The sequence below is a fragment of the Anopheles ziemanni genome, chromosome 3 (genome assembly GCF_943734765.1).
Source record: "Anopheles ziemanni chromosome 3, idAnoZiCoDA_A2_x.2, whole genome shotgun sequence".
NCBI lineage: Eukaryota > Metazoa > Arthropoda > Insecta > Diptera > Culicidae > Anopheles > Anopheles ziemanni.
Window position 1 is genome coordinate 47,397,844 of NC_080706.1, and position 22,874 is coordinate 47,420,717.

At 45.3% G+C, this 22,874-nt stretch overlaps 2 protein-coding genes across 2 annotated transcripts in view; one reads left to right on the top strand and one right to left on the bottom strand.

Annotated features, from left to right (window-relative positions):
- Nucleotides 1-8,808: 8,808 nt before the first annotated feature.
- The window catches only part of LOC131289090 (sodium/calcium exchanger 1), a 128,469-nt gene continuing 114,403 nt past the window's right edge, over nt 8,809-22,874 (bottom strand). Inside the window, exons 4-8 of the mRNA XM_058318290.1 lie at nt 15,021-15,120; nt 14,833-14,952; nt 10,100-10,258; nt 9,834-10,005; nt 8,809-9,737 (exon numbers count right to left, since the gene is read on the bottom strand). Of these exons, the coding sequence (XP_058174273.1) occupies nt 9,533-9,737; nt 9,834-10,005; nt 10,100-10,258; nt 14,833-14,952; nt 15,021-15,120 (756 nt within the window). The 3' untranslated portion in view covers nt 8,809-9,532. The remainder of the gene's footprint in view (nt 9,738-9,833; nt 10,006-10,099; nt 10,259-14,832; nt 14,953-15,020; nt 15,121-22,874) is intronic.
- On the top strand, nt 17,882-19,493 carry LOC131289100 (probable cytochrome P450 6a14). The gene is made up of 2 exons (XM_058318301.1): nt 17,882-19,007; nt 19,078-19,493. The coding sequence occupies exons 1-2, from the start codon at nt 17,891-17,893 to the stop codon at nt 19,491-19,493; spliced, it is 1,533 nt and encodes a 510-aa protein (XP_058174284.1). The 5' UTR covers nt 17,882-17,890.

A 22,874-nucleotide genomic window follows, 5' to 3' on the forward strand; every position in this document is an offset into this window, starting at 1 on the left:
TATCGTCGATCCGACAATGTCCAAAAAATGATCAAAACGCAGCAATCTATAGCAAATATTGAAGCTGTAGCTGACAATATACCCGAGGAAGCAGAAATTCTAGTTGAAGATCGATATGGAGCTTACGTGGATAAAATGGGGTTTCAACGCTATTTATTAATGAAATGTGGAGTAAACATCAACGGGAATCTAAGGGCTATTATTGCAGACGCTCCAGCAAGAGCATTCATAACAGGTTGACTACAAAACTTATCAGCAGACAATTTCACATGTATTTAATTGTTCTTTCATTTAATTTTCACAGGTGTAGTAGGACATGTTGATTATAGCAGTTGCCAGAAATGTACTGTCGTAGGTCACTACGGCAGCGTTGCTCGCACCATTGTATTTTCTGGGACATAACAAACTGATGGAGGATTCAGGCAAGGCGCCTATCCAGGAAACCAAAGAACGATTACACCTCTTTAAGATTTATTTTTTTTACATAGTCTAGGATGTCGTGGTAGCGGATCGTTTGCATCTTATCGATCTTAGCATCATGAAGCAACTGCTGGTGGGCTGGCGAAACGAAACACTGGGAAAGAGAAAATGGGACCAAAGTCAATGTAAAGTAATACCGCAAGCCTTGCAGACGACAAAACTCATGCAACTAATGAAAGAAGAGTTGTTCTCTGATTCACTTGCCAGAAATCGATGGCTTAGATGCTGTTATGATATTGATGGTTGTGAAGGTTGTGTTTGAAAGCTCCTTCTAAAAATAAATGATACACAGTATTTGTCTTAAAAATGGCACAAATATAAAGTTATATCTTTGTAACATGATTTCAATAATTACCGTGATTTGTCAATGCTGGTGGAATTTGAAAAGGTACACAGCGACGATGGAATGTCCTGAGCCGATTTTCAGTTGTTTCGGTAGGTTTCACATTGATTGTCCCAGTGGATGTCGTAGCATGAATGCTTCCACACTTAACACTTTATTGGCGTGTGCTATCTGACCAAAACATGCTGCAGTCACCGTCAATTGAGTGTTAAAATCTAAAAAAAACTGCACAATAGAAAAATCAAACACATTATTAAACTGCACAAACTTCGTCGAATTTTTCAACTCCAACCTCTAGTCTCATGATTTTATACTACGCACATTATTTCGCGCGAGTGCAATTTTGAGAAAATGTATCCATCGTTACGTAAAATAAAACAGACAATCAACAAGACACTTTCCAACATCGCCGATAGATCGACCGGTCTGCGCATCGTATGGTATGTATAACGATAAGTGTTCAATCCTCACTAACCAAACAATAAAAATTTCTCTTCAACAGCTACCACCAATGTAATCACTACCACTGTGTTAACCACGACCACGACAGTAGAAAAACGAAAGAATATCGAATCAAGTGTGCATTACAGGTAGAGGCTAGGAGAGGGAAGAGGAAAGATAGCGGAATGAAGAGGGAAAACAAACCTAGAGAGGATATTATTTTTGAACCTAGATTGATAATTTTTTTCGAACCCACTATTTTGAATTTGAACCCACCATCAAATTTGAATCTGACAGCCCGTCAACATCGCTGTCAAATCGGGTCGAAATTTACTGCGCATCGTGCCCTGGACCGACCCATTTTCGACGCGAAAACGGGTCGGACCAGGCGCCGGAAATATTTCAAAAATCCCCTTGGGTATATAACGCCGCGGCAACTTCGGTTTTTATCTTCGTGGATCGCTGCATATTCTTCGGCTTTCGCTGCATATTCTCCGGCATATGCATACGAGTATGCGGGTTAACATGCAGCGGCAGCCCCGAAGAGCTGCGTTCCAGGGGTAAGACGTTTCATCCACAGTTGATCTCTTCTCAGTTGTTTTGTTCAAGACTACTGTTTTTACTTTGATTTTCATATTGATCCAAACCTGCGATCAATTGCAAATATATTTTTTCAGTACGGTAAGGGGGGCAGGGAAGGAGAGTTACCGAAGAAAAATAATAATGACACAAATGTTGATACAAATAAATATTAAAATATTTTTACTTTTTGCCATTACTGACCAGATATGGCGGCCATAGGAAGTTTAATTCTTGTTCTATTGCCTGTCATTTTTATTTAAAAGTGGCTTCATTCGCACTGTTTCCGCGAAATGACATTAGGTCCCAAAGGTCGTGTGTACTTATAACTTTTAAAGATAGTAATGATCAGTATTTACTCGTTTAATCGCTAATCAGGCATGTAGCACCAACGTGCGCTACTTTCTCGTTCCTTAGATAACATCATCTAGTTTTCTGAATGAACTGAATTTTATGAAGAATGAGCCTATGTATGTGAGTGTGTGTGTGTGTGTGTGTGTGTGTGTCATATCAATCGAAAATCTGATCAAACGGGGATTTCTACAGTTACACCACCTATCGTCGGACTGTTTGTTTGTCAATGCGTTTCTTTGAAGGGAATCCCCTTCTTCTTAAAGAGGATTTAAGGCTTAAGTCTCACTTAATGTGATAATTATCACCTTCTCGTGATTTTCTAGGGGTTGGCTAAAGAGATATGGTTGGGTGAGTTATAAGAAAATGAAACTTTGTGTTATCACTACTCTTGGGTGTGCCAAGTACTCGACAGTGTGAAGGGTACGAAGAAGTCAAGTTGTAGTCAACAATGAATGTAGCTCGATCATCTCTCACCGGAAGAGAAGGTAGCATCTCTTGCTAAGGATTAAAAGGAACAACCGGATGTAAGTCCTTCCCCACAAAGTAGTAGGAGAGACGGTCATACCTTTTCAGACTCCTGCTACTGAAGCTCCGGAAGTAAGTCCTGTTTCACCAATTACGGCCGAACCAGAAGATACGGGAGTACCTTTTGAGACTGTTGCTACAGAAGACTCAGAAGTAAGTCTTCCCTCACCAATTACGGAAGTTGCAGGAGAGGGTGAAGTTTCTTCTGATACTCCTTCTGTTGAAGATCCAAGCAAGCCTTTATCCACCAGTGGCGCCAGTAGAAGGAGAGGCGGAAGTACCTTCCTCAGAAGATCCGGAAGCAACTCCTGCAATAAAAGATCCTCTCTTGCTACGAAAGTATCAGAAGAGGCAGAAGTACCTTCTGAGACTTCTGCTACCAGATCCAGAAGTAAGTCCTGCCCCACCAATTATGGAGAGAATGGAAGTACCTTCTGAGACTCTTGCTGTAGAAGTTTCGGAAGCAAGTCCTTCCCCATCAGCGACGGAGGCATCAGAATAGGCGGGACTAACTTCTGTGACTTTTGCTGCGGATGAACTCGAAATTGTACCACCGCCCGAAACAGAAACGCCGATTTCGGCCGAACCGGAACCTCGAGCATTCCTACGTTCTCTAAAATGACACCAGAGGTGACATCTTCTTTACCGGGCACAATGCTGAATGGCGCAGGAGCTCTATCTTCCGTTATGCTGACGCTACAGTTGTTTATTATGTCAGCAAATATCACACGGGTAGTGTAACTTGTATGAAAGTAATGGCGCATAAGGCGCATGAGGTGCCAATGCATGATCGTGAGTAAAGAAAATATCAGTTTATAGTGCAGAAGGACAATATAATCAATCAGTACCATAAAATGAAAGGCGAAATGATTTTTTTTTTAAATAATCACTTTATTTATCATTCTCCTTATAATGAACGATGTTCGTTTCGCAATCCTTACTCTTTTGCTCGCTTAGAGCGGCCCACGTAGTCTGATCGTTTGCCGCTTGTCCTACATTAAATTTTTTTTTTTATTTATCTTTTATCGAGTTAACGCCGTTTCTCACCTGCGGTGCCCCTCTTTAACTAACCAGCTAACAACGGAAAACTTTAACGTATTTGTTTATTTAAATATCTGCCGACACTTTGGCAAAGTCTGCCAGCAAATGTGGTTTTCCCCCGGTTTAATCGATTGTAACATAATGAGTTGGTGTAAGAAAAGCAACTCTCCGATCCAGTACGACTATGCCACAGTCGCATCCGGTAGATTTTCGGAGGCTAGTTTTATATCTTTTGCTATACTTCCGGTTTCTTTTCCAACCAACTCAGCGCAACTCAAACGGTTTGCAGTTTAATGCTGCATTTTGGGAAAGTTTTTCCTGAACGAAGCTTTGTAGCAAGCTAACCAAATACTCTGGCAGGCTCTCAAGTGCATCTCTCGTGCATACGCAAAAGGGTTGTATTAGCCAAAGAACGGAAAAGGAGAATAGAACGAGGGTTTAGTTCGAGCTATCCAACCACTAGACACAGCTATTTGTATTATTTGTTGAAGGTTTTGCGTTGTGTTTAACTTTTCTGACTCATTCCTAGCTGTGTGGGAAAGGAAAGTATGGCGTATGTCCGTGCTGTACGAATCATGTTTGCGATGGATGTTATTAGTTTGCAGGACCAAGAAGTGTATTTTTTCTAGTTCTTTTTATTGCTTCTTCCAAAATATCATGGCTTTACGAACTTTCTCTTCAGCTTATTTTGTCCTGTGTCCTTTGCAGTCCTCCATGAATGTTTTCTCGTGCAATCGTTTTGTTTGTAATTTAGCTATGTTGTGTGTAGTAAAGTTACAGTACACAAGCACTACACAAAGAGAAATGGTTCAGAAAGGGGAATTACATCGTAGCTACAGTAAGATAAGAGTAGAAGTTTGTAGTGTCGTTCGTACTAGTAGTAGCAGTAGTAGTAATAGTAGTAGTAATAGTAGAGTAAATATACGTTTTGCTGTTTCATGTTGTTGACTTTGTGTAGCAGTTAGAGTATTTCAGCAGTTAAATTTGTTACATTGTTCTTACATTGGTTTTGTTTTACGGCGGTTTGTTTGTTTGGGCGCTTTTGTTCTACAACGTTTTGGTCTCGTTTTTATTCGATATTCCGTAATTTTTCATATAGCATACAAGTTCTAAAGGGTAAATTCGAAAGATGTCGAAAGGTAAACGATTTAGCAAATGTGCAAAGACGTAAGAATTGTTTGAGTTTGTTTTTGGTACCGTTTAGTATGTTTGCCAATTTGCTCCATTGTTCAGTTACTTGTTTGTTGGTTTTCGTCTTCAGTTCGCATTTCCTCCCATCACCATTTCATTGCCCTAACCGTAACTCCCACTAGTGGCCTTTATAACTAGAGCACGCGCATGGTATGGCTTTTGATCCACCTTCTAAATATAGACTGACTTTACACATCGAGTAGAAGAATGGAAGATATAACGCGTTCCATTGAGGGATTCATTCCGTTTGATCTAACACTTTACGCTAAAGTGTAGGACTATTTTTTCCTGATGCTAGGAGTGTGCAGGAGAAGTCTGTCACGGTTTTCCAATGTGGCTGCGATTACGATGAATTCTAACACTGGTTCGAACGAAATTCTAGTTTATTTCGTTTAATAAGTATTGTTCTAAGTGGATTGTATTCAACATTGGAAGAAACAGAGGTCACGTTCACAGAGGCGTGTATGTTTGTGGATTGTTTTGACTTCGATTTTTCCTTTTTATCGACAACTATTCCTACCTCGTTTGATGATATTCTTTGCATGCCCCATTGCCATCACTGTGATGCTCATCTTGATCGTTTGCTTCCTGGAGGAAGCTTTCAGCCACGCAAATACACACACACACCCACACACACACGCAAACAAACGCACACCCACACACATACATACCGATGGGCTGGTGATACAATCTATCGCTAATGGGCGCCGAGGGACATGAACAACTAACGGTTGAGGTTTAAAATCTTTCTCGTCTTCCTCCTGAGTAGCCAGAGTCGTTAACGGTCGGTGGTCAATCTTTTTATTCATCTTTAAATTCTGTCCTACAATTAACCCTAAGACGAACAGGGCTTTTGCAATTTGGGTTTCTTGTGTGAGGTAACTTCACAGAAAAGAAAGTATGTAATTTTTAATTGGGATTTTAAAACATTTTTATCATTCAAAATAAAATGAAAAAGAACATTTGCTCCACAATCGAAGAAAGTTTCCTAAGCCCAACTATTTTCGCCATAGATGGTTGGGGTTGAGTATTCAAACAGGTTCTAACTGAACTCCAGCATTTCGCTGGCGTTTGGCTTTGGAAGCATAGCTCCCAACAGGTGAAGTAAATTTTCTGCTTTAGTAGGAAATGTTTCTTTTTTCTGTAGGTTCTTTACATGAATTAAATAATATCTTCCAGTCAAGGTCGATGTATTAGGTTTGCTTTCGTCCTCCAGGATACAAGGTTTTCTGTGCTTTGGTGTACCTTTTCATCGTACTTATCTCAACACTTATACGGCTAAATTTGAAGTATCTTAAGACAACAGCTAGGAATTATGAAAACTAAACAAACACCTAAGCCCGTTTGCAGTTGAAATGGAAGAATGGTTTCTGTACTGTTTGAAGATGGCGAAACTCCTAGGTCTACTGACTTTGTTCGTCGTTGCTGTATTTTATTGGTTACGATTTACTCCTACTCCTATACAAATACGGGGGTAATGTGTAAACAGAGAGCTACGGTTTTCGGAAGGACGTAGTGTTTGTTTTCTGTGTATTGCTTTGACATCCTTTATCGGAAGATTCCGATGCTTCGAATTGGTGAAACCGACTAGCACGACGTACATTGGTAAAGTGTACACCCGGGATTGTGCCCTGTTCAGCGGCGATCAGCAAGCACGCACTTTTGTTTTTCGGACCAGGTCCCCACAAGAGGATGCAAGGCGGATTGCACAGCTTGGGTTTTTACTATTTTTATTTTCAACGATATCTTCTGCACTTCATTTCACTTACGCCAAACTTGCATGTTAGTATCATTCGATTTGAGTATTAAAAGTACCTTTAACAAACCGCAATCGGGCGTCTTTTTCTGTTGATTCTAAAAGTTTATTTTATCCCACAAATTTAAGCTAGAGGCGTTTAAAAAATAAAAAAGGGCAGTTTGACTTTTTTTTTCTAGTTCCTAATATTACTAAGAGCGAAATCGATCGACGAAAAGAATTGAAAATTTTAGCCCGCCGGCGGTTTGCGAATTGTGCCCCAGATGGGGCTTGCCAAAAGTAATGCAGCGGCCCGATTCGTCACCATCTACGTTGTTGTTGTTTGGTCCTTGTCCTCAACTGATTTGATTCATTTGATCGTTCGCTGTGTTTGCGTTATGCTGGTCCATTTGTTTCCGCAGCGATATGTTTCTCTGGCGCGTTGGATTTACGGAACGCCCTTTCGATTGGTTTCTTCACGTTCGCTCAACGTTTGGTCGTCGTTGCCCAGAATCCGACATTTGTAATTCCTACACTACTGGCTAAATGGTTCGTTTTGGAGTGAGCTGTTTAGTTAGGTTTACCATTGTTGAAAAAAAAGACGATCCTTTTTTCTGAAGCGATCCTACACTGAACACTATTTCAGGTGGATAGCGATTGTCACGTGACAGTCGGGGAGGGATGCACTCCAAAATAATGGTTTTGCACCAGATGAACATCGGAGTAGCAGGACCCATAATGGGGGCTAACCCGTTAAACTATCGAAGGTGAGAATGGGAAATACTTGTATCGAATGGAGTTCGGGAACCGTTGGTAATTTCAGAGGCCTGATCTGTCAATCAATGAAGTAGCTGATTTCTAATGAAGGTGTTGCTTTCTATTGATATAACGACAGTGGAACGGGAGATGATGTGAGTGCACATGAAGAAAAACTACCACTTATCAAACTCGTATGTACACATCAATTCATTTCGCATACAACGTACAACGCCTTCGTCGCATTTCACCTATGTATATTTGTAAAACATCGGGGCATCGAAAAATGAATGCACGTCGGGCGACGACCGAGGCATAAGCATAAGAATGGCGCAAGGAAACGTACGATCTTTGGCTCGCTCTTTACGCGCCTTTGGTGTGCGGACTTGCGTTCCGTTTGTTTGTCCCTGCCTGCTAACTAAGCTCTTCTTCGAACTCACCTGTACATTCGTTGACTAGAATGATTTCGAGGCGCGTTGGGAGTTCCTCTGCCGCATCTCGTTGCTCATTAACGATTAACGATCTCTCATGTTGCCTAGTTTTGTCTTTGTGCCTCGTACTCGCCACTATCTCGTACGGGAAGTTTTGATACACGCTTATTTAAACCAGGCTTTCCAATATCATCACCATCCACCAGTTCTAAGCTTTACAATGTCACTGCACCTCTCGCTCCCGCTCTCATGGACGTAACAATAAATAAACTATCAACTTGTTTTTTTTATCTCTTTAACCCGATCCGGGGACGTTTACTTTCCGGATCTAACGACCTTATAAAAATGAAAACCAACAAACTTAACTACACAACTTTAATCCTCTCCATCGAAGCTACCCGCATGGAAACACGCGGATCGCGTGCCGTTTGCGTTACTTATCGGTTCAACTATCCACATTTGTAGTTTCGCTTTCCTTTTTATCTCTCTTAGATTTGACATGCTTGTCCGTTTTGTTTTGTCGATCTACTTACTTCCTATACGACTAATTTCAACAAATTTGGCAGATTGGTTTTAGTTTCGGTAGTAGTTTACACATAATCTATTCCGCGGCCTGCGTCACGTTTGGTTTGCTGACGCTGCCCTCTGTTTGGTTTGTCATCCTTTCTCACAACGGCTCGGTTTTTACTTTTTTGTTGTTTCTATACTTTGTTTGCTTCTGTTTTCTTTCTCTTCTTCTTCTGATGCTACTATTTTCTATAGTTTCTATAGATTTGTTTTTTTGTTTTCTCTTACTCTTACACTAATTTCCTTAATATCGCTAGTAAGTTACGCGTTCACTTTCTTCGCTCCACTGCGCTTAGGTGTATAACATTTACAAATAAAATAAAACTCTTAAACGCTGTTTCTACGTGGGCGTTTGTCCTCCCCCCCCCCTGTCAACAGATGGCATACACGAAAGAGTGTAGAACAAAAGATGTTTAACTAGACAAACGAGAAGGAAATGTAAAATGGCATCAAATGATCTGTTAAATAATTACACCCAGCCGCACTGGGAGCTGGGTTAGCGTTAGTGGGTTGTGAACGGTGTGCAACATTTATCGCTAATATAACAAATGTCTTCATTTCTTTTGTTTGTTTTTTTTTTGTGTCCAGCCGTCGTCCCGCATTCCCCGTTGCTGTTGTCACTGCGAATTGGTTTGGTTATTAAGTGTCATCGGCTTGTGCGGCACCAAAGCCATAGCCCGGACGTGTCGTAGGACGCGGTGCACGTTCATTTGATAGGTAGCTACTTTAGTAAACACGTATTGAGGCGCAGCTGTAGCGTTGCTTCGGGAGTCCACGCAAGGGCAAGGGTCTCCCCCTTTCAACCACCCAGTATGTGCGAGGATGTTTCTTTGAGTTACAGCAGCACAGCAATGGCGGAATTGCGGCCAGCGAGTGAGCGGCGAGGAATCATGCTGGGAAGCGGAATGCACACCGGAACTCCGATAGTCCGATTGATTCCGGAAACGTTCGACGACGATGTAGATGGGGCCTGAACTTTGCTGCGAGAGGGTTTGGTGTGTCGATTTCCGTGTCTGCGTCTCTCGTTAGCAATGTCTCGCGGACCGTGTCCGTCCTTCTTGCGTTCGCTCTGGTTTTGGGTCACGCTGCTTAGAAACCCTTGATGATGCCGTACGCTTCCAAGCTGCTGATCAGCAGGTACACGATCCAAAGGGAGAAGAGGAAAATAGAGGTAACGATCTTGATCTTCTTGGGACCACCGAGCTCTCCGCCGATGCGCTTGCTTCGCCGGAGCATCAGCACCAGGATAGCGATCAGCGCTTCCGAGCAGAACAGCGTCACGGAGAAGGCCAACCTAAAAGCGAACGAAGAAAGAACCAAATGGCGTGACAGTGTAATTGAAGGCTGCAAATGTCCGTGTCATGCGACACGGCTACGGGATGCTACTTACGTTCCCGGCTCGACATCGAACGATCGGCCATGGTAGCTGTGGTAGCAGGCGGCAATCGTCCAGGCGACTCCGATACCGAGAAACACGTTGACCGCATTGCTGCCCGTCACGTTGCCAACACTGGCATCGGCGTACTTGTCCTGGATGGCAGCGACCTTACTGGCGAACGTATCTGTACGGGCGAGAAGCAAAGTAGGCTTAGCATTATCCATCCGCCCAGCGCGGGACGCCTGTGAGCCTCCATTCGGCCACACTCGGTTACGCACCTGGTATACTCGTTCCCAGCGCGACGAAGATGATGGCAGTGACCGAATCCTTGATGCCGAGCGTGCAGCCAAAGTGCGAAGCGACGTCCCCGATGATGGCCGTCACGACACCGATGCAGAAGATGGATACAACGAAGCACAGATATCCTCCGGACATGTCTGAGGGAAAAAAAGAGGGAAAATGAAGGAAAATTAGTATGAAACATCCTAGACACAAGTGCGTGGCTGACGGTGAATAAATTTTTAGCGGATACCGTGCACGAAAGTGGTCACCGTACAGGGCCGTAGGCAACATCCCACTTGTCGATCGGGAACCGGAACTCGGTCAAGTGTTTTTCGCGACAGGCACCATCCCACAAAGGGCAAAACGGAGAGAGACGCAATTCTCGGCCGTGCGGTGGCAAATGGAAAAGGATATCATGCGAGAGGCCAACGGCACTCTTCGTTGAGATTTTTGTTTCTCCTAGGGACTTCTTTACAAGACGACTACACCAAAGGTCCTTGGGAAGGGGAACATTGCCATCGACGTGCGTTTGATGTAACATATCGTGTTTCAAGGCGATGTTAAAAGTCAATTGTTGAGCACAAATGCATTCACCTCAAGTTATTTTATACACGACAACTGCATCTTATGTTTAAGTTTATCGAACAAACTTCTTTTAACATAGAAACATCGGTATTATCAACTTTAAGAATTTAAATCTGAAGATTAACTTAAACGGGTATGAGTCGATTTGAAGACCGTAACGTTAAACGAAGATGAATGTTTTGTGTAAGTGAAACAGAGAGATTATTATTTGGAAAAGGAAAAAATCCAATAATCAATAATGTTTAAGCGTGCCTTCATTCGACTCAAATTAACCGTCTTTTGCATTAAGTTTAGCGATATGGACTAAGGAATAAAGGAAGAAAAACTAACCTTACACATTATTGTTCGAAATTGAACGTTTTACTCAAAACAAAACTTTTGAATTTTTTAAATTTGAAAATAGCCCTACGTAAAAAACAAATTTTGGAAAAGAATCTTATATGTCTAGTTGTTTATTTGACACCTATATTTGAGAGCTTCCAAAAATTTACACACTGTTTAAACCTTTTATTCATTTCCTATAAAATATCGAAATTAAGTTTAAAAATGTTTAAACTCTAGGAAAAAATAATTGGCACGAATATTTTTTTCATATTTCTTTGGTCTTGAATTTCGGTTCTTAACGGTTAACAAGTTTGATTAACGCCTTAATTCGTGATTCAGATCGTTAGTATCGGCCCCCAATCATGTTTGCCATCGATGAAAACAAGCTATAATTTATCCATGTCAAAACTTCCAATTTCATCCATCGACGTCGGCGGGATGAAATATTGTTCCCGCTCGAGAGCACCCGTCGGAACGCCCCCTCCCTTACCACCCTGCTTTAAGGGGTCGGCCTCTCGCGGTAGGTGGAGAGTGCAAGTCGAGCTTTTCGTCCCATTTCCCAAACGCTGCACCGATCGTGCCCGGGAATGGTGGGGATCGGAATAAGAAGAACGTGGGTGAAATAATAAATGGTAAAAAACAAAACCAACCCCCAACGTGGCCGTGGCCAAGAGTTTACCAAGCTCGACCGGGCCAACCACACATCATTGACACCTAGGGTGTCGATGGCGTACATGCACCGTTCACACGCTTAGTAGCAACAGTATCGTGCGCCCAGGAGCGCCGACATTATGCTGGCGCAAGTCCCTTAACGACGATAGTCATGCAGAGATAGCGATAGAAAGTCGCTCGTAGTGGAAGAAGATTGATGAATTGTTTGAGCCGGCGGAGAATGATGGATGGTGAGCATCAATTCCACCACACGTGCTGCCGTCCGCTACCACCCTTCACTGCTTCAGTGTTCCACGTCTCCCTGGTGGACACGATTATCCTGTGTTAAGGCAACTCCCGAGTATGCTCCCTGATGCAGTTTTTCCACAACATTGCCACAAGAATCGCAATAATAATAATGATATCGTTAGACAAGATAAGTCAACATTCTGCAGTGACTTCCACAGTGTCACTTTGGTTAGCTTCACTTCACTGGTGTTTCAATTCATTTTCCATGTAGTGGCAAGAATGAAACATGTTCACTTGTCCAACACCTCACCGACTAAGCCAACCGACAGTAGCCAAATAGTAGTAGTGTGTTGAAACCTAAACCAGCACCACAGCTGGTATTTCCATCGACTTTGTGGTCTCGTCTCCTAGTGGCGTTCAGTTACGACGCTGGCTGTTGGACAAATGTATGTAAATCGTTTGCAAACATCATTCTGCCGCCGGCAAAGGTGGGAGCTTTAGTCTGATGCAGTCAGATTAAAAACGACTGCCTACCCTCCCCCGATCCGAGCGGACAAGCCAATGGAAGTGGTTTTTAAAACGGTGCACTAGCAATTGTGGAAGGTGCATATTGTTCACCCGACTTGACCAATCCACTCGTACCATGGCGATCCCAGCGTTTGTAATCCCTTCGGGGCTTTGGGTGCCGTTTGCAGGAAAGCTAGCAACGCATTAAATATACGTTATACGTTGCTAGGGTGTATCATCACACGGACACGATAAGGACCGCTCGTCCCTCGGCAGCCGGTGGCAAAGTGTAAGTTAAGCCAAGAATCCCTCTGGGCGGATTCCTCGTCCGGTGTGGTCAGTCATTTATGGTCGGTTTGCAGTCGGACCGTCGGAATGGTGCATATTTCACTCTTCACCGTTTATGTCCGCAAGCCCATGGTGAAGGGGGCATTCCTGAGGAACCAGGCAAGCGGCGAAGGTTTCCGGAAGCACAATACGGCAATGAATGGGAAAGTGTATGAAGCGAAACCTATTCCGACCAATTTCTACTCAATTGTTTTTCACTGCACAAAGCCGCATAAATATGTTGATCCATCTTTCGATGGCATAGTGTTTCTTAAAGTTTTTAGTTTATGAGTAATGCACAAACTGTTAAATTTATAGATAAACATTTTAAACCAAAGCGGAGTAGGCCATCGGATAAAAATAAAACATAAATGAACAATTGTATATGATTTCTAATTTTGGAGGCTTACGTTTTTAAATCATAGCAAGGCAATGTTCAAATTGAAATTTAAACTATTTTTTTTTAATTGATTGCCTCTGCCTTTCTTGTAGAAAAATTGCACTGATTGTACATTGAGGTTGCGAAATTGAACAAACTTCATTTTAATTGTGACAGGGTTTAGCCTATCATTTCATAGGCAGACCAAAGATTTGGGAAACCATTAAAAAATCGTCAGTCGTAAGCATTAAAAATACTTTAACAAATCGAATGAAAGCTTTAACTTGAGGCTGCTCTTTTAGTCTTTCCTTTAAAACGGTGGTTAAGACCTTCTCGGTAAATGCTTAAAGCAAAAACGAAAATTAAGTAGTTCTGAAGAAGTAATTCCCTTACAAAGCCCCATGACCATACTTTCATTCATTTTCATGAACAGTAAAATAATGCAAAAAGTTCTCCCGAGGGTAGAAATATTCCATCATTATCGATTCGAGGTGGAATGTGAACGACGATCTGGAACGTACACGGAAAAGGGACATTTCCCGCTTCGTTTCCCTGGTCGGGTGTGGCACGGTAGACGAATAGTGCTACGGTTGTACATTTGCTTCCGAAGGGGTAAGGGTGTGGCACAGTGTGGACCAGGGGAGGGTAATGGGATGAAATATTCTTTCCTACCCGTGAACCATGGCACGACATCGTGCGCATACTTCAAACATCTTATGAGCTTAATAAAGGAAAAGGGGAAACATTTCTTCCACTCCCATGGACACTAACATTTGCCAGGAAAAGTCGGTTAAAGTTGTAAGGGAAAAAAGGAACTAGCCTTAGTTCTGTTTACTGGTAAACAAGGGAGAAACATTTTCTCAAAAAACATCATGTTTGCCCAAATGGCCGCTTACCAAGAACAAATGTAACAACGAGTTGAATTCCGATTATTTTTTTGTGCTATTTCAACACAGCAACAATGATCAGAATATGCAGCATAAAGCAAACGACTAATTAATTCGCGAAGTAAATTAAAATTTCACCCAAATTTATAACCTTTCAACGTTGCGTTTCCATTAGAAGTGAAGAAAGAATTAAAATATCTCAAAGAAACGGACAGTGTAAGTCCCATTATGCTTTTTGACATTCAAAATTTATGATTCAAGTCCCATTTGTAATTTCAACCGACGGAATGAAGGCTATCATTAATTAGCAACACCCCCAGTAAAGATTGGATAATATGTTTCGGGAGAGGAGAAACCAGGAAGTTGTGAAACAGCTAGAATTTGCTGCAAAAATGGATCTGCGAGTTGGTGACAGCCAGACGAAAGAAAGAAATTCGCTTTTCCGATGTATTATGGCTAACAATAAGACATTTTTTTGTGGTTTTCTCTCCATTAGGCGCACCCTGCGTGCTCTTCGAAATCTTTCACCAGGGCAATAAAAAGGGAATGGCACTTCGAAAGTTGTTCTGTCATAATTGCTTCGGAACAGACGAAAGCAGCAATGCCTCTTTTTGTGCCTAACGCGACAGAAGGTTGCTTAGCGTGATAAGGCCACGGGAGGAAGTTATTAGTTTCAGTCGTAAACGCATAACCATATTGTTCGGTTCTTTACCGTTGGTTTTCGTACCGTTTAATTATCTTTTTTGTTATGCCTCTTGGAGTTGTACATGAACTAGAGTGCGGCTTTGGCCTAACAAGGCCAAACTGCTGACTGACTTACCTGTTGGTGGAATAAAGGCAAAGATGATCTTCCAGAATAGCGTGATGAAATGCATGATGTAGTCCATGCAGCTTGGCGTCGGCTCTTCTTCACCCTCGCCCTTTTCACCGTCATCGTCACCTGCAAGAGGAGAATGCGTCGCGTAAGGCAGCAGCCGTTTTCGGGTTTTCCCGGATTAAGTCACTTACCAGCACTGACGGTGATCGCTTCAATGAACTGTTCCTTCCAGGAAGAGGTGCCGATCAGGATGGAGGCATTTGCACGCTGTACTAACTTATCTACGGTGTTCTGGGAAATGCAAAAAAAGAAAATAATGTATATTCAGTACTTATTTTACTATTTCAATCGGTTCAAAAACTAAACAAATTAGATCCTTGTTGCTCAGGGAAAATCTCGTCGATTTGTATTTGCGCCTAAATGTAGGCAACAGTGCAGACATTAGACAGTTTTAAGAATCGATGAACAAGTACCAAATGGAAAACGTTTTCAGTTTTTACTTTGTTCGAAAAAGTTTTCGAAAAAGTATATTTAACCTTAGAATTTAATAAGTTTCATCTTATATATAAATGTGCTATTTCTTTCCATGATGAGTAAACAAGGAAACTCAAGTACAAATAATTTAATCGATTATCTCAAATGGCACACAAAACAAAGGGTGCCAAACATAAATCAATCCGAACCAAGGTCCACCGCCGGGACCAAGGGCACAGTGGTTGTCTTAGCGGTCGATAAGTCGTCCCCGAAAGATTGCAAACCCGCGGCGTTCGATATGAGCACTGAGCTATCGATATATTTGTGTGTGTGGCGGGGCGAAGATAAGCGGACCCGCAGGGGACGAGCTTCCGACCTTCCGCCAGTGCGTTACGGTCCGCCTACACTATGACCGCGTTTTGGACGTTGCTCCCGTACGGTGCCACAGCCGTGGTGCTACTGCTCGGTGTCTCTGTACGGTGGTTTCTTCGACGGCGGCAAACATTCTGGGCCCGCCATGAGCTGCCCCGCGCGGCCACCGAGCCCCATCTGCTGTATGGCCACGTCCGCGGAATATCCACCCAGCGTCACACGGCCTCGATCTTGCTCGAACTGTACCGGGAGTTTCGCGAGCGTCGCCTTCTGGCCGGTGGCTTCAATCTGTTCTTCTCGCCCGTCCTGCTGGCCGTGGATCGGGAGCTAATCGAGCGCGTGCTGGTAAAGGATTTCACCCACTTCCACGACCGCGGCCTGTACGCGAATGCAAAGGTAAACCCACTCAGCAGCGAGATGCTGTTCTCGCTCGGCGGTGAAAAGTGGCACCAGCTTCGGCGGCGCCTTGGTCCAGCGTTGGGACCACCGAACGTGCGGGCTATGTTTGCGGCCACGGTGCGGATTGCACAGAACTTATCCGCCTACGTGGCGACCAACGGGCGCCGGGTGGATCTCGAGTGGACGGACCTGTTGGCGCGCTACACCACCGATGTGATCGGGAGCTGCGCCTTCGGTATCGATTGCCGCACGATCCGGGAGCCGCACGCCGAGTTCCGTGCCATGGGCCACCGGGCGTTCCGGTGCAGTTTACGGAGCATGTGGAAGCTGCGCTTTGGCTACTGCTTCCGCCGGCTGGCGGACGCGCTGCGGTTGTGCGTGAATAAGCCGTCCGTGGAGCAGTTCTTCCTGCAGCTCTGCCGCTCAACGGTTCTCCACCGGGAGAGCTACCGCACCGTCAAGCGGGACTTCCTGCAGATCCTGCTGGAGATGAAGGACCGCGGTGAGCTAGACATGACGCAGGTGGCCGGCCAGTGCTACACGTTCTTTATCGCCGGCTTCGAAACTTCAGCCAGTCTGATGAACTTTTGTCTGTTCGAGCTGGCCAAGAATGGCGCAGTGCAAGAGAAACTGCGTACGGCCATCTTGGCCGCACTGGATGAAACCGACGGTCAGCTGAGCTACGAGATGGTGATGTACCTGGGCTACCTGGACCAAGTGGTCAATGGTAATTGCTCACTTGCGTTTCCGAGTCGCAGCGATATTCAAGTGTTCGTATCGTTTTAGAAACCCTTCGAATGTACCCATCGGTGGACTTCCTGTTTCGTGTGCCCAACAACGACTACGCGGTAGCCGGAGTGGGGACAATACCCCGGGGAACGCTGGTCGTTGTACCGGTCCACGCGATCCATCATGATCCCGCGTACTACCCGCAGCCGGAAGTGTTCAACCCGGATCGGTTTGCGCCCAGTAAATCCTCCCGTACTTCCACCACCTTTATGCCCTTCGGTCTCGGACCTCGACACTGCATTGGGGACACCTTTGGTCTGATGCTCGTCAAAGTGGGTCTAGTGGCGATGCTCCGTTCGTTCCGGTTCTCCCTCGATGCTGAGCGTATGCCGGCGGACATCACCTTCAAACCACGTTCTCTGGTGCTCGCTCCCACTGGGGGTATGTATTTGAACGTGGAAAGCGTGTGAGTGATGCCAAACGAGATGATCGATGTTACTGCGATCGCATCCGCGTCTCCATCCGACCGTCAAACCCACGTTGTGCACGTGAGACGTCAAGGTCAACTAATCGATTTACAGTCAACGGGGCTCAAAGAAGGCTGGTGTAATTAGAGGGTTTTTTGAAAATGTTTTTGCAAGTCACGTCGGACATTTGAGTGTGGGTGTGTGTGATATTAATCTAATACTGAGTAAAGGTTGCCCCAAATAAACAGGTCTGTGCTCCACCGGGAAACGCCCTATCAACAAACGAGTTGGTGTGAATGTTATAGATAAATATACGTCATAACAACTGCCATCCCTGCCGTTGCAAATTGAGGTTTGATGACCGGCCTTTCGTGAATGAAAGTAGCGTACGTTAGGAGTTGTGAAGGGTTACGGCCGCAGTGTGCGTTCGAATGCTGTGCTGTAAATAAAGCTGCTGGAAACCGTTATCTCCTTCTTGCGCGCATCGCATCCATCGCGCTTGTCTTGTTCCGGCGGTAAATTTGGCTACCACAATTGGATGTTGACTTTCGTTCAGCGCCGCGGAATCGTTGTGCGATCTAGTATGGGAGTAGCGGTTGCCGAAGCAACACCGCGTCACCATGGAGCTCGTTGGTATCATTTTAGCTGCCTCGGTTGTGTTCGCTACGTGCGTATATCTTTTCCTGCGCCATCGGTACAACTACTGGACGCGGCGTGGTTTTCCGACCATCCCGAACCAGCGGCTGCTGTTCGGGCACGTGAAGGGTATCAACACCGAGCGCCACGCATCGTGCGTGACGTTGGAAAACTATCAGGCACTAAAGAGTCGCGGCGAAGCGTTCGGAGGCATTAATATATTCGTCATACCGGCCGTCGTGCCCGTAGATCCGGAGGTGATCCGGGCGATCCTGGTGAAGGACTTCAGTGTGTTCCACGATCGGGGCCAGTTCGCCGATCCCGAGGCGGATCCACTGTCCGGGACGCTGTTCGCGCTGGAGGGCAAAGCGTGGCGCACCCTTCGCCAGAAGCTGACGCCGACGTTCACCTCCGGCAAGATGAAGCAGATGTTCGGTACGATCCTGGAGGTTGCGGAAAGGCTGGGGATGCACGTGGATGAACACGTGCACGAGGGGCGCATGGAGATGAAGGACATTTTGGTCCGGTTCACGACCGACGTGATCGGCACGTGTGCGTTCGGCATCGAGTGCAACACGCTGAAAGACCCCAACTCCGACTTTCTCAAGTACGGCGGCATGGTGTTCAAACAGAAGATGTCGACCATGATCAAGATTATCTTCATACTGCTCGCCCGGGGACTGTCGAAGCGTATCGGTGTGAAGATAACGGACGCCGGTGTGGAGAGGTTTTTCATGAACCTCGTCCGGGAGACGGTGGAGTATCGGGAGAAGAACAATGTGCAGCGGAACGATTTCTTGAACCTTTTGATACAGATCAAGAACAAGGGCAGTTTGTCGGAGCAGAACGAGGGGCACGTGGGCAAGGGTGAGGAGATCGGCATGACAATGAACGAGCTGACGGCGCAAGTGTTCATCTTCTTCCTGGCCGGCTTCGAGACGTCTTCTACCACGATGAACTTCTGTTTGTACGAGTTGGCGAAGCATCCGGACATCCAGGATCGTTTGCGCGAGGAAATCAATAAGGCCATCGCCGCCAACGATGGGCAACTGACGTACGATGTGACAATGGGTATCGAGTACCTGGACAATGTGATCAATGGTAAGAAAACGGGCAACTTCCAGGGCCACAAATGCATTCTCTCAAACGCACTCGTTTGTCCCCGAAACAGAAACCATGCGTAAGTATCCTCCGCTTGAGACGATTACGCGGACGCCAGAGCGCGACTACACCATCCCCGGTACGACGCACGTCATTCCCAAGGGCACGATGGTACAGATCCCGATCTACGCTCTACACCACGATCCGGACTACTTCCCCGAGCCGGACCGGTTCGATCCGGATCGCTTTAAGCCGGAGGTGGTCAGCCAACGCCCACCGTACGTATACATGCCGTTCGGTGAAGGTCCACGGATCTGCATTGGACTGCGGTTCGGTATGATGCAGGCCAAACTGGGTCTGATAACATTGCTACGCCAATTTCGCTTCACCCCAACCGAGGACACGCCGGATCGTATCACGTTTGAGCCGAAGGTGTTCTTCTTGACTCCCAACAAAGGGAACTATCTACATGTTGAGAAAATTTGACTCCGCTGCCCGTGACAAAACTTCGAATCTGAACCAACTGAGCGCTCTGGGTACATTATTCTACCGATCATCCGCCACGGTCGTGTTCGACACGGGCAAACTATTTATCGTACGCAAATGGTTGCGTCATCGCGCCAAATAACTCGCTTGATATTTACCATATGTTGAAATGTTTATAGGAATAAAAATAAGTCGAATATTCGTTTTCGCTCGACGTTCATTGGAGCCGTGTGTCTGTATGGATTTACGTTCCTGCCTTCCGTCGACGATTTGTTTACGCATTCGTTAAGCACCGTCAGGGCATGGACGCGGGCATCTGTTGTGCGGTAAAACTCCACCATCCATTTTTGTAGTGGTGATGAAACGCATCTTGTGTTTCCCGGGCCCCACCCGAAAGTGCGAAGGTTAGAAATTCGTTTGGTGCGCTTCAGTATTCGGTTGTGGCCGGTTCGGCAAACAGCGCTCGTCGACATGGCGTTACTCGGTGTGGTTTTGCTCGGCATTGTGCTCGTCTTATCGCTTGCCTATCTTTTCTTGCGCGATAAGCATCGATTTTGGCTGAAACGGAACTTCCCCTGCAAGCCGAACCCCAGCCTTCTGGTTGGGCACATGGAGGGTAATGGGAGTACCCGGCATGCCGCCTACGTGACGCAAGAAGTCTACCACTACGTCAAAGGCCGCGGTGAACGTTTCATCGGTATCAGCTACTTTTTCATGCCGCTCGTGATCGTGTGCGATCTGGAGCTGGTGAAAACGATCCTGGTGCAGGACTTCAGCGTGTTTCATGATCGCGGAATGTACAGCAACGTACGGGCGGACCCACTGTCCGGGCATCTGTTTAACCTTGAGGGCCACGAGTGGCGCACGCTGCGTCAGAAGCTCACGCCAACGTTCACCTCCGGCCGGATGAAGCAGATGTTTGGCCTGATGTTGTCGGTGGCGGAGGAGCTACGTAGCGTAATAACGGACGGTTGCGCTACCGTTACCACGGGCTTGTATGAGCAGGAAATGAAAGGCATCTTGGCCCGGTTCACCACCGACGTGATCGGGACGTGCGCGTTCGGTATCGAGTGTAACACGCTCAGGGACGCCGAGTCGGATTTCCTCAAGTACGGTAATAGAATTTTCCAACACAAACTATCGGCGATGGTGAAAATTCTGTTCGCCATGCTGTTCCGGGGATGGGCAAAGAAACTCGGCGTCAAGGCGACTGAGGACGATGTAGAAGCGTTCTTCATGAACCTCGTCCGGGAGACGGTGGAGTATCGGGAGAAGCACAACGTACAGCGAAATGATTTCTTGAACCTATTAATACATATCAAGAACAAGGGTAGTCTAGTGGAACACGGCGAGGGTGACGCGCTGGGCAAGGGTGAGGTCGGCATGACTCAAGACGAGCTGGCGGCGCAGGTGTTCATCTTCTTCGTGGCAGGATTCGAAACATCCTCAACGGTGATGAACTTCTGTCTGTACGAGTTGGCGATGAACCCGGACATTCAGGAGCGACTCCGCGATGAGATCAACATTGCTATGGAGAAAGCAGGGGGAACACTATCTTATGACGTGGCGATGAGCATTCCCTACTTGGATCAAGTTATCAACGGTAAACGAGAACGTTTGCGATTCCCTAGTCGATCGATTTACAGAATGTTCTCTCCCTTTACAGAAACCCTTCGAAAGTATCCTCCTCTCGAGTCAACGAATCGGATGGCGGTACAAGACTATACCATCCCGGGCACTACGCACGTCATTCCACGTAACGTACTCGTACAGATACCCATATACGCGATCCACCACGATCCCGAGTACTACCACGACCCGGATCGGTTCGATCCGGAGCGCTTTTCGGCGTTGGAAAGCAAAAATCGGCCACCGTGTGTATTTCTACCGTTCGGCGATGGGCCTCGACAGTGTATCGGCATGCGGTTTGGGCTGATGCAGGTGAAGGTGGGCCTCCTTACTCTGCTGCAACATTTCTACTTCCGGCCATCGGAGAAAACGCCTCAACAGATCGTGTTCGATCCAAAAACATTCATCCTTTCTCCGGTCGGTGGAAATCATCTGCAGATAGGATTGGTTGGTGATGATAGGAAAAGTCAAAAAGAGTAGCAAAACAACTTGCCTTATAATGTATTCTAAATTCACTTATTCATGATTAATGGCTACTTAATTTATGTACTTGCTTTAAAAAGGGGTAAATTGATGGAGCGTTAAAATTAAATCTTCCCCATTTTGTGAAATAAAACATTCTTCACTAAAATTTACGTGAACAAAGGTCTTAAAAACTTCACTTTCATCATTTTCTTATTTTCATCATCTTTTGAAAGCACTCCGTTACCCATCCGATTAATCAGTTGACTCACTTCATTGCCGATATCGCCTTGGGATCCCTATATGGAGGTACAAAATAGGGTTACCTGTTGATAAAAGGTATGGTCATTGAAATGAGGCACCATAACATTGCAAGAAGGTTTGAATCCCCCCAGCGCATGTTCGAGATAACCCGAGCAGGGAGACAGATCGATTGAATTTATCACCTTTGTGACTAATAAAATGTGGTGGTAATAAAATTTATTCAATTTAAGAGAAAGAACAAAAACGGAGCCCACAATAAAAAATACTATATGTCACATTTCACGTCGCCAAGGTTCAACTTTGCCATTAAGATTTTTCTATGAGAAAAACTATCACCAAACATTTCTATATGAAGTGAACGCAGTTCGTTAACTAATTAGTCAATCGAAAAACTCGCATTCGATTTGATATTTTCAAAGAAATGATTGTTTTCACGCTCAGAACAACTACTGCGATGTCATACCTCTTTATATGGCAAAGGTATTTTATCAGTCAAAGATTTTCTGTCGATTGTGAAACCTTCCCTTATACGGTTTCGGTATGATGACTCGTATGATGCGGGGGTAAACATGCTCGAAGAACGAGCCTCCTGTAGGAAAAACTTGGCGCAACCAGTCACGGTTTTGAGAGTGTGTGGTTACAAGATAAAGCAAAAATTGCAAGTAATTCATCGCGGCGTGGTGGTTGTACGCATACCGGTGAATTCCGCGGCTGATGAAATGTGTCAGTTTGTTGTGGAGCTGTGGCGAATTCGATTCAGTTCCCTGCCATCGGCCGAAGAAGCAAGATGGAGCTGTTAAGCTATGTGTTGACCGCGTTCGTGTTTGTTGTTTCGATTGCGTACCTGTACGTGCGCAGTCGCCATAACTATTGGCGAGACCGTGGATTCCCGTACGCCCGCAAGAAGCCGCATCTGCTGCAGGGTCACATGGAAAATAGTTTCAAGACGACGCACTTGTCGTACATCACCCAAGACCTATATCGAGATTTCAAGCAACGTGGCGAAGTGATCGGCGGGATGAGTTT